The 15,557-nt window shown below is 40.9% G+C and overlaps 1 protein-coding gene across 2 annotated transcripts in view; it reads left to right on the top strand.

Moving 5' to 3' along the window:
• The window catches only part of TET1 (tet methylcytosine dioxygenase 1), a 147,865-nt gene that overhangs the window by 7,110 nt on the left and 125,198 nt on the right, over nt 1-15,557 (top strand). For both annotated transcript variants that reach the window (XM_055425598.2, XM_055425599.2), the window contains exon 2: nt 4,257-6,283. In XM_055425598.2, coding sequence (XP_055281573.2) covers nt 4,379-6,283 — 1,905 coding nt within the window. In that variant the 5' untranslated portion in view covers nt 4,257-4,378. The remainder of the gene's footprint in view (nt 1-4,256; nt 6,284-15,557) is intronic.

A 15,557-nucleotide genomic window follows, 5' to 3' on the forward strand; every position in this document is an offset into this window, starting at 1 on the left:
GCCTCCCTGTCCAACATCAACTCCCAGAGTTTACCCAAACCCATGTCTGTTGAGTCAGTGATGCCATTTAACCATCCCATCCTTTGTCGTCCCGTTCTCCTCCTGCCCTCAATCTTTCCCAGCATCAGGGTCTTTTCAAATGAGTCAGCATCAGGTGGCCAAAGTGTTGGAGTTTCAGCTTCAACATCAATCCTTCCAATGGACACCCAGGACTGATCTCCTTTAGGGTGGACTGGTTGGATCTCCTTGCTGTCCAAGGGACTCTCAAGAGTCTTCTCCAACACCACAGTTCAAAGGCATCAATTCTTCTGTGCTCAGCTTTCTTTATAGTCCAACTCTCACATCCATACATGCTGCTGCTAAGTCACTTCAGTCGTGTCTGACTCTGTGTGACCCCATACATGGCAGCCCACCAGGCAGCCCTGTCCCTGGGATTCTCCAGGCAAGAACACTGGAGTGGGTTGCCATTTCCTTCTCCAATGTGTGAAAGTGAAAAGTGAAAGTGAAGTTGCTCAGTCGTGTCCGACCCTTAGCGACCCCATGGACTGCAGCCTACCAGGCTCCTCCATCCATGGGATTTTCTAGGCAAGAGTACTGGAGTGGCTTGCCATTGCCTTCTCCATACATGACCACTGGAAAAACCATAGCCTTGACTAGACGGACCTTTGTTGGCAAAGTAATGTCTCTGCTTTTTAATATGCTGTCTAGGTTGGTCATAACTTTCCTTCCAAGGAGTAACGGTCTTTTAATTTCATGGCTGCAATCACCATCTGCAGTGATTTTGGAGCCCAGAAAAATAAAGTCAGCCACTGTTTCCATTGTTTCCCCATCTATTTCCCATGAAGTGATGGGACTAGATGCCATAATCTTTGTTTTCTGAATGTTGAGCTTTAAGCCAACTTTTTCACTCTCCTCTTTCACTTTCATCAAGAGGCTCTTTAGTTCCTCTTCACTTTCTGCCATAAGGGTGGTGTCATCTGCATATCTGAGGTTATTGATATTTCTCCCAGCAATCTTGATTCCAGCTTGTGCTTTCTCCAGCCCACTGTTTCTCATAATGTACTCTGCATATAAGTTAAATAAGCAGGGTGACAATATACAGCCTTGATGTACTCCTTTTCCTATTTGGAACCAGTCTGTTGTTCCATGTCCAGTTCTAACTGTTGCTTCCTGACCTGCATACAGATTTCTCAAGAGGCAGGTCAGGTGGTCTGGTATTCCCATCTCTTTGAGGTCAGGGTCGGGCCATTTGAGGAGACAAAAGTGCAATTTGATGATGGCTCTTGGCCAGTCCCCTTTCATTTTCTCTTTTCTGAACTTTCAAATAACAGTTGCTTGATTTATTGTTCTTTATTGTTGTATTATCTCATTTTCTCTTTATTTCCAATTTCTTTGCTTAGATATTCAGCATGAAAATTTTGGAACCCTTGGTAGAAGAGCTTTAGAACCAGCCATCTTTGTTTCTTTGGAATTTTAATATTTATCTACTTATTTGGCTGCACTGGGTCTTACTTGCAGCATGTGGGATCTTTAGTTGTAGCTTTCAGACTCTTAGTTACAGCATGTGGGATCTAGTTCTCTGACTAGGGATCAAATGTTGGCCCCCTGCATTGACAGTGCAGAGTCTTAGCTACTGGACCACCAAGGAGAACCTAGAACCAGCAGTCTTTGGATTAAGTTGGGTGAAGGAAGAAAGAGGGACATCATTTCTGGATGTGGACAGTCCCCATGACAATGCCTTCCTTATACTGAGGAGGTACTCAGATATTTGTGGACCCATGAGTTCTATTTGTAACCTAATCTGGTGATACTAACTCCCCAGATTTTATGCTGTTTTTGTGTGCATGTATACAACTCAAAATTTGTAGATTCTTAATTAAATGTATTTATTTTTAAATGAATATTTTTAATGATAAAAAGTACAATTCACAAAGAAGATAAACTTCGTAAGCCACTAGACACCTAACAACAAAGAAACAAAGATAAATAAAGCTAAATAAGAAGAAAAACAAGGGAAAATAAATATATGTATAATCATAATGAAACATATTAACATTTCTCTGAGAATATTTTTATCAGTTGTAGAAAAAAATGAGAAGAGGAGTATCTTGAATGATGTCATTAATAATTTAAATATAATAGATTTCTATTTATATTAATCTTATATCCTACACAAATATATTTAAAATTTTGTATCTCATATGTTGCTATTAGATGTCCATAGAACATTTAGAAAAACTGGCAAAAATATAAACATTACTAACTTTCAAAAAGTAGAATTCTTTTTTCATGGTTCAGTTATATGTATACACATTATTTTTGAAGTTATTTTCCATTACAGATTATTATATGATATTGGCTATAGTTTCCTATGCTATACAGTAAACTTTTGTTGTTTGCTGCGTGTCTATTTTAAATTAGAAATCTAGCATTCTATTTATGCTAAGTCAAACAACTGGACTCAAAATGTTATAAATTTATTAGGTAAAAATTCATAAGTTTTCTAAAAGATATACATGTATAATTTATATATATATACATATATATATACACAAGAGCTTTTCTACTATGCTTGTTAAAGGCTTGAAAAAGAATATTAAAAAAAAGAAGAGATGGAGAAATTGGAAAACATAAACCAAGTGAAATGGGAGCTGCTGCTGCTGCTAAGTTGCTTCAGTTGTGTCCGACTCTGTGCGACCCCATAGATGGCAGCCCACCAGGCTCCCCTGTCCCTGGGATTCTCCAGGCAAGAACACTGGAGTGGGCTGCCATTGCCTTCTCCAATGCATGAAAGTGAAAAGTAAAAGTGAAGTCTCTCAGTCGTGGCTGACTCTTTGCGACCCCATGGACTGCAGCCTTCCAGGCTCCTCCGTCCATGGGATTTTCCAGGCAAGAGTACTGGAGTGGGGTACTATTGGAGCACCAAATATGAAATAGAAAAAGTGCAACAAGCTAGATAAAAGATCCTCATATAGTCAACTTGTTTTTTATTTTTTATTTTTTTTTCAATTTGTTTTTTAAACATGACTGCTTATTAGAAACATATCTGAAAATTTAGGTTGTTAATTGAAATATGTTATTAATACTATTGGATCTCCAAGGAGTAGAGTTTCTTGGATAATGTAAGCCTCTTCTTCCTCTGGCTTTAGCAGCTTTACTGTCCAAAAGATTTACCCTGCTTGGGTAATGATGAGCTGAGAAAAGGGTATAAGAGATAACTTTTGGGGAATTCCCTGGTGGTCCAGTAGTTAGGATTTTGTGCTTTCACTGCTGTGGCCCTGGTTCCTCCCCTCGCCACCTGGTTGGGGAACTAAGAGACAGAGAGGTAACTTTCCAGTATTCACATTTGTAAAGATTAGATTTGAGCTTTAAACTACTTGTAACTACAGTAGTTGTGGCTTCTAATTTAAAGAAACCCCCATGCTTAGCTTATTCAAAGAATTTCATTAACCTAATCGTCACAGAAATTAAAGGAGCTTTATTTGTGAATCCAAGGTTTAAAGGGTACTTTAGTATGTTTTGTGTCTATTATACTTTTGTTTTGTAGCAAATATGATCAGTTTCTTAAGTTTAATTAATAATTGCTAGTGATGGCAAGCCACTCCAGTACTCTTGCCTAGAAAATCCCATGGACAGAGGAGCCTGGTGGGCTACAGTCCATGGGGTCGCTACTAGTCGGACAAGACTGAGCGACTTCAGTTTCACTTTTCACTTTCACACATTGGAGAAGGAAATGGCAACCCACTCCAGTGTTCTTGCCTGGAGAATCCCGGGGACTGGGGAGCCTGGTGGGCTGCCGTCTATGGGGTCACACAGAGTTGGACACGACTGAAGCGACTTAGCAGCAGCAGCAGCAGCAGTGAATATTCCATTTCTTTTTTAAACATTCTTTTGGTTGTGCTGGATCTTTGTTGCTACTCACAAGCTCTCTCTAGTTTCAGCAAGCAGGGACTACTCTTCTCGAAGTGCACAGACTTCTCAATGGGTGTCTTCTTTTATTTTGGATCATGGGCTCTAGGCACACAGGCTCAATAGTTGCAGCATATGGATTCTAGAATTTGGGCTCAGTAGTTGTGGTACATAGGATTAGTTGCTCCAAAGCATGTGGAATCTTACCAGACCAGGGATCAAACCTGTGTCCCTTGCACTGGCAGCCAGATTCTTATCTACTATAACTCCAGGGAAGTTTAAATATTCTATTTCAAATGAGAGACTGCATAGAAAAAAGACTCATTGCCAATGTTTTTTTATTTCAGACCAAAACCTCGTGCAACTGAGCACAACCATGGTGCATGAAGATTCTCCTCTGAAGTGAGACTTTCCAAAGGACCAATGACTCTGTCCCTCGTGCCCTTTCAGATTTTCCTACTTCGTAGTTATGTCTCGATCTCGCCACGCAAGACCTTCCAAATTAGTCAGGAGGGAAGATCTAAACAAAAGGAAAAACAACCAACTGAAGAAGGGATCTAAGCCAGCCAACAAAAATGTGGCAACTGTCAAGACTGTGAGCCCTGGAAAATTGAAGCAATTCGTGCAAGAAAGAGATGTTAAGAAAAAAACAGAACCCAAACTGACTGTGCCAGTCAGAAGCCTTCTGACAAGAGCTGGAGCAGCACGAATGAATTTGGATAGGACCGAGGTTCTTTTTCAGAACCCAGAGTCCTTAACTTGCAATGGGTTTACAATGGCTCTGCGAAGCACCTCTCTTAGTAGACGACTCTCCCAGCCCCCAGTGGTCATAGCCAGACCCAAGAAAGTTCCACCACCTAAGAATCTAGGAAAGCAACTTGAGTGTGATCATAAGGTACTTACAGACATGGGAGTAAAACACTCAGAAAATGATTCAGTCCCAATGCAAGACCCCCCAGTACCCCCTGATATAGAGAAGCTAATTGGCATAAAAAATGCATCTTTCATTAAAGACAAGAGCCAAGAGACAGCCCAGTATTGGTCCCAAGGAGTCAAGGATTCCAAAATAATTTGCTCTCCTCCTAGTGACCCTGCAGCAGAGATTCTTTCTGGGTCACTGGAAGGGATATGTGGTGGAGAAGGACTATTCTCTAGAGAGACATTGAATAATATCAGTGATTCCCCTAGAATGTTTGCTCAGGACACTGTCTGTGTTCCTTTGCTCCAAAGAGCAGCCCTCAAGGTTACCTCTGAAGGAAACCCCAGCATTCAGTTAGAAGATTTGGGTTCACGAGTAGAATCTCTTAAGCTGTCTGATTCTTACCTGGATCCCATCAAAAGTGAACATGATTGCTGCCCCACCTCCAGCTTTAATAAGGTTGTACCTGCATTGGACCTTAGAAACTGTTTGTCTATTGGTGGGTCAATATATCCTACCTCATTAATAAAACTCCTTTTGGCAGGTTCAGAACAAGAAACCCTTGGTGCTAAACCAGATCATCAAGAGGTACTCAAAGCTACCCCAGGTCAACAGGAAGTTCCTGATACCACCCCTGTCCTAGGACAGGCCTTTAGTGCTGTCCCACATCAATGGGAAGTTCCTGGTGCTAACCCAGTTCATGGAGAGCCTTTGGGTGAGACTCCAGACCCACCAGAGATTCCTGGTGCTATTCCAGTCCAAGGAGAGGTCTTTGGTGCTATCTTAAATCAACAGGTCCTTGGTATGGGTGGTGGTACTGCCTCAGACCCACCTATCTTTCTTCCTGCCCCTCTTAACCCAGTTGCTACCTGTAATGCTCTCCCAGCATGGCCCAAGCCCCAGGGCATCGTTTCATCTGGGCTTGAGGTCCCGGACACTATGCAGATTTTGCCTTTGGGCTCAGGTCACACTCCTCAACCATCATCAAACTCAGAGATAATTTTAGTACCTCCTGTAATACCTATGAACGATATGGAAAATGAGAAGAAGGTTCATATAAGCTTTCTGCCAGCTCACACTCAGGGCTTCACATTAGCCCCTGAGAAAGGACTCCAGCCAGCTCCACAGGGCATTGCCCAACTCTCCCTGGTGAGTCCCAGCACATTGGAAGGAGGGAGCTCCCAGATCAGCACCACCAGCATGGTTGACGTCAACACCACAGTGGTGTCTAGGCCAGTGCCACTTGCTAGTACCTCTTCTCCTTCCTACACAACTCTGCTACCTACCTTGGAAAAGAAGAAACGAAAACGATGTGGGGTCTGTGAGCCCTGCCAGCAGAAGACCAATTGTGGTGAATGTACTTACTGTAAGAATAGAAAGAACAGCCATCAGATCTGTAAGAAGAGGAAATGTGAGGAACTGAAAAAGAAGCCATCCGTCATTGTGTCTTTGGAGGTAAGCAAATACCCAAAGGGCTGGGGACACCTGTGAAGACTGGTAGAATGATCTGTGGAGACTATTTTTTAAAATAAATTTTTAAAAATTTGTTCTGTTTTGGTGTGCTGGGTATTCGTTGCTGCATGCAGGCTTTTTCTAGTTGCAGTGAGCAGGGACTATAGAGTGCGCCAGCTTCAGTAGTTGTAGCACTTAGCCTTAATTGCTGCATGGCATGTGGAATCTTCCTGGACCAAGGATTGAACCCTTGTCACATCCACTGGCAAGTGGATTCTCAACCACTGGACCACCAGGGAAATCCATGTGGAGATAGTGTGCTTCAGTATCACTTTCTTTTGCTTTGGTAAAATGTTGCTTTGAGTTATCTATAGGAATTTGAGGAACAACCTGAAGCATGTCTTGCACACTGAGTGATACATTAGCTTATTTTTAGAATTTGTCTCAGAAAGCTAGAACATAAAGTTTTTCCATCATAGGTTTTGATGGAGAATAGGGAAATTGTATGAAATGTCGTTTTGGAAAGATTTCCACTGTGCCTTATTTTAGTGTGTCTTATTTTGAAAGCTACATTTTTAAAAACTAGGAGTGGAACAAAGTCACTAAATGCCTTGCATCCTGAGGAACCAGAGGAAATAAACTTCTTTTCTTTTGAGAGAATAAAACTGTCTCTATCTTTTATCTTGAAAGTTTGCCTTGGAGGTAGAATGATAATAGAATTTTCACTTCAACTTTTGGCAGGTGATTTCCACTTGCTCTACATATCTCACAGGATTGTTGGGATTCAATGGTAATCAAAAATTGAAAATGTAAAGTCCAAAGTGATATATACATAAAAACACTCATTATTACAGTTACAAAACTAAGGTAGTCAAAGTATTCATTGACTTAGACTTTGTTTAAAGGAATTTTATGGAGCTTGGTTAATACTCAAACTTGCTTAAATTAAAATACCTGTCAACTATGGTGTTTTATGATTTTTAGATTACTCACTTGAAATTTTTTGAGTCTACTATGAATATGAGTATAGTAGAACAGATTAAAATATTATGAACTTAAATTCAGTCAACCTTTTCTATTTCATTCTGGACTTACATTATCTGTTCAAAAATGCTGACTTCCTGTTTGACTAAGCCATTATAAACAAGAGATCAGACATTTAAACCCTTGTGTATCAATGAAATTTAAGGTATTTTGTTTTAAATATTTATTTATTTATTATTTATCTGGCTTTGATGGGTCTTAGTTGTGGCAAGCAGGATCTTTAGCTGCAGCATGCAAACAGTTGTGTCAGGTGAGATCTAGTTCTCTGACCAGGGATTGAACCCAGACCCCCTGTATTGGGAGTGAGAAGTCTTTACCACTGGACCACCAGGGAAGTCACACATTTAAGGTGTTTTTAAAATACTTTGTTATTACAAACCTTACTGCAATGAATAATCTTTACTTCTCACTTCACACATGTGGGAGCAGATCAAAATGTGGCCAGTAACTTAATAGCTTACAAACTTATCTTTAAAACACTTTGTAGCAATAATTTTGTAACAGAAAGATCTCACTTGTAAGCTCCTGATTTGTAACATTGCCAAATTTCATTGTTGCCAAAGGTTCAGTTCAGTTCAGTTCAGTTCAGTCGCTCAGTCGTGTCCGACTCTCCGCGACCCCAAGAATCACAGCACGCCAGGCCTCCCTGTCTATCACCAACTCCCGGAGTTCACTCAAACTCATGTCCATCGAGTCGGTGATGCCATCCAGCCATCTCATTCTCTGTCGTCCCCTTCTCCTCCCGCCCCCAACCTTTCCCAGCATCAGAGTCTTTTCCAGTGAGTCAACTGGTCGCATGAGGTGGCCAAAGTATTGCAGTTTCAGTTTTAGCATCACTCCTTCCAATGCACACCCAGGATTGATCTCCTTTAGGTGTAAACACATTTGCTCATTTCTAAACTTGCTCCTCTTCTGGCATTACACATTTGGTTCAATTGTTTAAATCTACATGGTCACCCCAAATGGAAAATTCAGTCATCTTTAATGGCCTTTCTCTCATTCTTCTAGTTATCTCTTATCTACAAGATAGGCGCACTCCTATCTCTCCATTTGCTTTGCTCCAGCTGTTGAGGCATTTATCTCTTACTGGGACAATTTCAACTTTCTCTTTATTATTGGCAAGTATTTATGGCATTTCTATTCTGGGATGAACATACCAGCCAGCTGGGAAGTCAGGATGTTGAACAACAAGCTCTCCTTAGGTGCAACTCAAGTTTTCTTTCTTAATCCAATTAGTGCTTTTCTGTATATGGGATTCATCTCACTCAAAACAATGGAAAATGCTGCTGCTGCTAAGTTGCTTCAGTTGTGTCCGACCCTGTGCGACCCCATAGATGGCAGCCCACCAGGCTCCCCCGTTCCTGGGATTCTCCAGGCAAGAACGCTGGAGTGGGTTGCCATTTCCTTCTCCAATGCATGAAAGTGAAAAGGGAAAGTGAAGTCGCTCAGTCATGTTCAGCTCTTAGCGACGCCATGGACTGCAGTCTACCAGGCTCCTCCACCCATGGGATTTTCCAGGCAAGAGTACCGGAGTGGGTTGCCATTGCCTTCTCCAATGGAAAATAGCGTCTTCCAATTATAGGTGAAGCCTAGATTCCTTAGCATGGAATATGGAATCTTTAGGATCCTGACATCACTGACCGCTTCTGTCTTGTTGTATGTCACTTCTTACATTATACTTGAACTTTCAGCTGTATCCAGCTGCTTCTGCTTCCCCAGGCTCACTGTGCATGGTCCTGTCTCCATATTCATGCTCATGGTACCTATTCTTCCTTTTCCCTGCCTGACAAAACCCTACCCGTTCACTCACCCTTTCCTGCGCAACACCTGTATCTGTCCACGTTCCTCAGGTTTACTTCCAGGGAACTTTTTCTTGTGCATTCTAGCCTTGTTACAGTGATGGGTACAAAGTAAATACTTTTTAATTGAATGAAAAGAATATATTTGTAACTTAAATAATCAGGTTTAGAAATTTAGACAGTGTGTGTTTTATTTCTGTAGACTTGCTCTGACAAGCAAGTGTGGCCACTGTGGTCAAGGTCTGTCAGGGTGGAAATACTAGTATTTGTTAAGGAATGAATGAATATATTGGCTATTGCTCACACTCTCCTAAGCACCACATTCTTTATTTCTAAAAACATAAAAATCTTTTCAGTTCAGTTCAGTCACTCAGTCATGTCCAGCTCTTTGCGACCCCATGGACTGCAGCACACCAGGCCTCCCTGTCCATCACAAACTTCCAGAGCTTGCTTAAACTCATGTCCATCGAGTCAGTGATGCCATCCAACCATCTCATCCTCTGTCATCCCCTTCTCCTCCTGCCTTCAATCTTTCCCAGGGTTTTTTCCATTGAATCAGTTATTTTCATCAGGTGGTCCAATACTGGATCTTCAGCCTCAGCATCAGTCCTTCCAGTGATATTCAGGACTGATTTCCTCTAGCATTGACTGGTTTGATTTCCTTGCAGTCCAAGGGATTCTCAAGAGTCTTCTCCAATACCACGTTCAAAAGCATCAATTCTTCAACGCTCAGGTTTCTTTAGAGTCCAACTCTCACATTCATACATGACTACTGGAGAAACCATACCTTTGACTATATCGGCCTTTGTCAGCAATGTAATGTCTCTGCTTTGTGATATGCTGTCTAGCTTTGTCATAGCTTTTCTTCCAAGGAGCAAACATCTTTTAATTTCATGGCTGCAGGCACCATCTGCAGTGATTTTGGAGCTTAAGAAAAGAAAATCTTGTCATTGTTTCCATTTCCATTGTTTTCCCATCTATTTGCCATGAAGTGATGGGACCGGATGCCATGATCTTAGTTTTTTGAATGCTGAGTTTTAAGCCAACTATTTGCCAATAAAACTGACTTTGGCAGTATTTTCTCACAAATCATTAACAATGCTATTTTGCTTCCACAGTCAAACCTCTATCTTTCCTCTCAAATGCTCTTTTCAACTACTGGTCTTTAGCAGGTCAGTAACATGAATGGCAGGATGCTTTATGTGATCCACTCAGCAAGCAGTAAGACACCAAGAAAGAGAAGATGAGGAACTATGAACCTGAAAATCTATGAAAAATGTAGCTCTCACTAAAGCTACCAATCACCAAAATCTCAGTAGTTTCAGCTAACTTCTCAAAACAGATTTTGTACCTTTGTTTCATAAAGAAGCCACCCATGAAAGCACAGCACTCTCTCATCTTGGAATTTAGCCTCCAGGTCCTGCTTCAGAGTCATTTATAAGTGATTCACCGCTGCCTCCTACTTCTCCCCCAACTACCTAGACACCACTAACTCTACATCCTGGGTGAGATTTGCTAGCACCTGTAAACCTCCCAGCACCACAACCCACACCAACTGCTGGTCCAGCTGAGGGCTGCCCACCCATGGTCTTCATTTTTTTAGTGTTGAGTTTTAAGCCAGCTTTTTTACTCTCCTCTTTCACTTTCGTCAGGAGCCTCTTTAGTTCTTGGCTTTCTGCCATAAGGATGGTATCATGTGCATTTCTGAGGTTATTGATATTTCTCCTGGCAATCTTGATTCCAGCTTGTGCTTCATGCAGCCTGGGATTTTAAATGATGTACTCTGCATGTAAGTTAAATAAGCAGGGTGACAGTATACAGCGTTGATGTATTCCTTTCCCAATTTGGAACCAGTCCATTGTTCCATGTGCGGTTCTGTTGCTTCTTGACCTGCATAACAAACTTTTACTTTGCATAATTCAGATTTATAGAAAGATTACAGTACTGAGCATTTAGTTTATCTTTCAGCCAAATGATAACATTTCCTGAAACTGGAGGATGATTGCTTTACAGTGTTGTGTGGTTTCTGCTGTGCATCGACCTGAGTCAGCTATAAATAAATATGTATTTCCTCCCTCTTGAGCCTCTCTGCACCCCACCTGCTATTACACCCCTCTAGGACATCACAGAGAGCACTGAGCTGAGCTCCCTGTGTTGTACAGCAGCTTCCCACTAGCTATCTGCTTTACACATTTGATTCTTTTAGCATTTTATTGTATTACTTTAATTTTTTAAAAATAATTTTTATTGGAGTATAGTTGATTTAAAATGGGTTAGTTTCTGGTGTATAGTAAAGTGAATCAGGTATACATCTATCTACTCTTTTTTTTTCTTTTTAACTTTTTTTAAATTTAATTTTTTGGCTTGCCCCATGCAGCTTGTGAGTTCTTATTTCCCCAAACAGAGATCCAACCCATGTGTTTTGCAGTGAAAGCACACGGTCTTAACCACTGGACCACCAGAGAAGTCCTTCCATTCTCTTTTAGATTCTTTTACCATTTAGGTTATTAGAAAGTACTGAAAAGATTTCCCTGTGCTATCTCTTTTTGTCTCCTCCATGATGGTAGTTTAGTTGCTAAGTCATGTCTGACTCCTGCGACCCCATGAGCTGTAGCCTGCCAGGCTCCTCTGTCCATGGGATTCTCTAGGCAAGAATACTGGAGTGGGTTGCCATTTTGTTCTCCAGGGGATCTTCCTGACCCAGCAATCAAACCAAGGTCTCCTGCGTTACAGACAGATGATTTACCAACTGAGCTATGAGGGAAGCCCTGTCTCTTCCAGATATGTCTCCTCCATACACATAAATAGTTTTTCTGAATTAATTGAGACTAAGTTTTTCATAGACATGATATTCCTTTATTCTGACATACCAGAGAATAAATTTCCTGAAAACGAGTATATTCTCACATATTATTATCAAAATTATGAAATTAACAATGAACCATTGTTATTATCTAACCCACGGACTTTATTTGGCCTATAAAAAATATCATTTTGGCCTCTGTTAATTTGTAGTAATTCCTTAGACTTATAAAACAACTTTCAGTTCAGTTCAGTTCAGTCGCTCAGTCGTGTCCGACTCTTTGCGACGAGTGAATCACAGCACGCCAGGCCTCCCTGTCCATCACCAACTCCAGGAGTTCACTCAAACTCACCTCCATCGAGCTGGTGATGCCATCCAGCCATCTCATTCTCTGTCGTCCCCTTCTCCTCCTGCCCCCAATCCCTCCCAGCATCAGAGTCTTTTCCAGTGAGTCGTCGCATGAGGTGACCAAAGTATTGGAGTTTCAGCTTTAGCATCAGTCCTTCCAATGAACACTCAGGACTGATCTCCTTTAGAATGGGCTGGTTGGATCTCCTTGCAGTCCAAGGGACTCTCAAGAGTCTTCTCCAACACCACAGTTCAAAAGCATCAATTCTTCGGCGATCAGCTTTCTTCACAGTCCAACTCTCACATCCATACATGACCACGGGAAAAACCATAGCCTTGACTAGACGGACCTTTGTTGGCAAAGTAATGTCTTTGCTTTTTAATATGCTATCTAGGTTGGTCATAACTTTCCTTCCAAGGAGAAAGCGTCTTTTAATTTCATGGCTGCAATCAGCATCTGCAGTGATTTTGGAGCCCCCAAAAATAAAGTCTGACACTGTTTCCACTGTTTCCTCATCTATTTCCCATGAAGTGATGGGACCAGATGCCATGATCTTTGTTTTCTGAATGTTGAGCTTCAAAACAGCTTTGTTGATGCTGCTGCTAAGTCACTTCAGTCATGTCCGACTCTGTGTGACCCCATAGACGGAAGCCCACCAGGCTTCCCGTCCCTGGGATTCTCCAGGCAAGAACACCGGAGCGGGCTGCCATTTCCTTCTCCAACGTGTGAAAGTGAAAAGTGAAAGTGAAGTCCCTCAGTTGTGTCCGACCCTTAGCGACCCCACAGACTGCAGCCTACCAGGCTCCTCCATCCATGGGATTTTCTTTTAATTGACATATAATAAACTGCACATATTCAAAGTATACAATTTGATAAGTATGATGTACATAAACTGTGTGACCATTACCACAGTCAAAATCCATCACTCCCCAAAATTCCTTCATAGTCTCTACAACCCTACCTGCATCCATTTTCTTCAGGCAAATATCTTTCCATCATTGTACATTTGCTTGTATTTTCCAGGGTTTGATATAAATGGAATAGTATAATACAAAGGTTTTGGGGGGAGTTAGAATATTTTTCATTTTTTTATGATATTACTATTTTTACAAAGTGCAGATTACTTATTTTGTCCCTCACTTTGGGTTTGCCTAATGCTTCCTCATGACTTCATCTGGATTATGCATTTTTGTTTGAATACCTTCTTGTGAAAAGGGCATGATGTCCTTTGTCCCACTATTTATTGTCTTAATTTTTATCACTTGGTTAAAGGTAGTGTCTCCATGGTATAGTCAGTAATTTTCACTTTGTATTTAATAAATATCTTGCAGGGACATTGAGGCTTGTAAATATACAGCTATCCCTCAAATTTTCACTCTTCAGTTTTAGTATTCACTGCTGATTTTTTCCTGATAGTTGTCAAAAGCTGATTCTGTTTTCATCATTTCTTCTAAATCTATTAATTAGCTTTAAACTCCAAGGAAGCAACAGTCAGAACTGTACATGGAACAACAGACTGGTTCCAAATAGGAAAAGGAGTACGTAAAGGCTGTATATTGTCATCTTGCTTATTTAACTTATATGCAGAGTACATCATGAGGAACGTTGGGCTGGAAGAAGCACAAGCTGGAATCAAGATTGCCGGGAAAAATATCAATAACCTCAGATATGCAGATGACACTACCCTTATGGCAGAAAGTGAAGAGGAACTCAAAAGCCTCTTGATGAAAGTGAAAGAGGAGAGTGAAAATGTTGGCTTGAAGCTCAACATTCAGAAAACAAAGATCATGGCATCTGGTCCCATCACTTCATGGGAAATAGATGGAAAAACAGTGGAAACAGTGTCAGACTTTATTTTTGAGGCTCCAAAATCACTGCAGATGGTGATTGCAGCCATGAAATTAAAAGACGCTTGCTCCTTGGAAGGAAAGTTATGACCAACCTTGATAGTATATTAAAAAGCAGAGACATTACTTTTCCAACAAAGGTCCGTCTAGTCAAGGCTATGGTTTTTCCCGTGGTCATGTATGGATGTGAGAGTTGGACTGTGAAGAAAGCTGATCACCGAAGAATTGATGCTTTTGAACTGTGGTGTTGGAGAAGACTCTTGAAAGTCCTGTGGACTGCAAGGAGATCCAACCAGTCCATTCTAAAGGAGATCAGTCCTGGGTGTTCATTGGAAGGACTGATGCTAAAGCTGAAACTGCAATACTTTGGCCACCTCATGCGATGAGTTGACTCACTGGAAAAGACTCTGATGCTGGGAGGGATTGGGGGCAGGAGGAGAAAGGGATGACAGAGAATGAGATGGCTGGATGGCATCACCGACTCTGTGGACATGAGTTTGAGTGAACTCCGGGAGTTGGTGATGGATAGGGAGGCCTGGTGTGCTGTGATTCATGGGGTCGCGGAGAGTCGGACAAGACTGAACTACTGAAATGAACTGAACTGAACTGAAACTCCAAGGAAGAGCTTTTTCTTCTTACTTTATTTATGTATTTATTTCAGTGTGAATTTGTAGATTTTTGTTATATTCAGTAGATTATACTTCTATATTATCATTACTTATTTTGATGCTCAAATTTCCTCAAATTTGGCCAGGGAGCACCTTCAACCATTGACAGAATAATTATTTTCTGTCACAAATGGAACATTCGATGGAAAATGATGGGAAATTTCTATTTCTCATCCTGCCCCAGATGAAATGACAGCTATCCAAGAAAACTTGGTTCTTTTTGGTAGAGAATGGTAATTAGAAACCAAGATCTTGGTGACAGGAAGTATTGCTGTTACTGAAATGTCAGTGGTGTGTTCAAAAGTTAGACTATGCATTTGTTGAATTAGTTGTGTTGAATTAGTGTTTCTTTCTCTCACACACAGTACTCTCACCCTTCAACATGGTTATATTGCTCATTTGAAATATAATTTTAATTAATTTATTGCTGTTCATATCTTATTTCAAAGTTTCCCTATCTTAGATGATATTCACATATCATCACTTGCTGTTTCTTGCCAAAATATCACCGTTTTCCAGACAAAGCTGATTCTGAAGATGTGTTGTGTTGTCCTTATACTGAACTCTCAACACTATGATAGACCTGCTCATCCAACAGTGCATGGAGAGGCAGAGAAGAAAATAGGGAACACTTCTCTGAGGGAAGTTCATTCTAACAGAGCAGGGAACAGTTGTACACTCTTGTTTATGGTCTCCTTTTCTTAATATTATGTTTATGAGACTCATCAATAGTCTTGCTTATAGTTATTCATCCTCATTGTAGTGTT

The sequence above is a fragment of the Moschus berezovskii genome, chromosome 12 (genome assembly GCF_049115385.1).
Source record: "Moschus berezovskii isolate FMDL1 chromosome 12, NW_MosBer_1.0, whole genome shotgun sequence".
Taxonomy (NCBI): Eukaryota; Metazoa; Chordata; class Mammalia; order Artiodactyla; family Moschidae; genus Moschus; species Moschus berezovskii.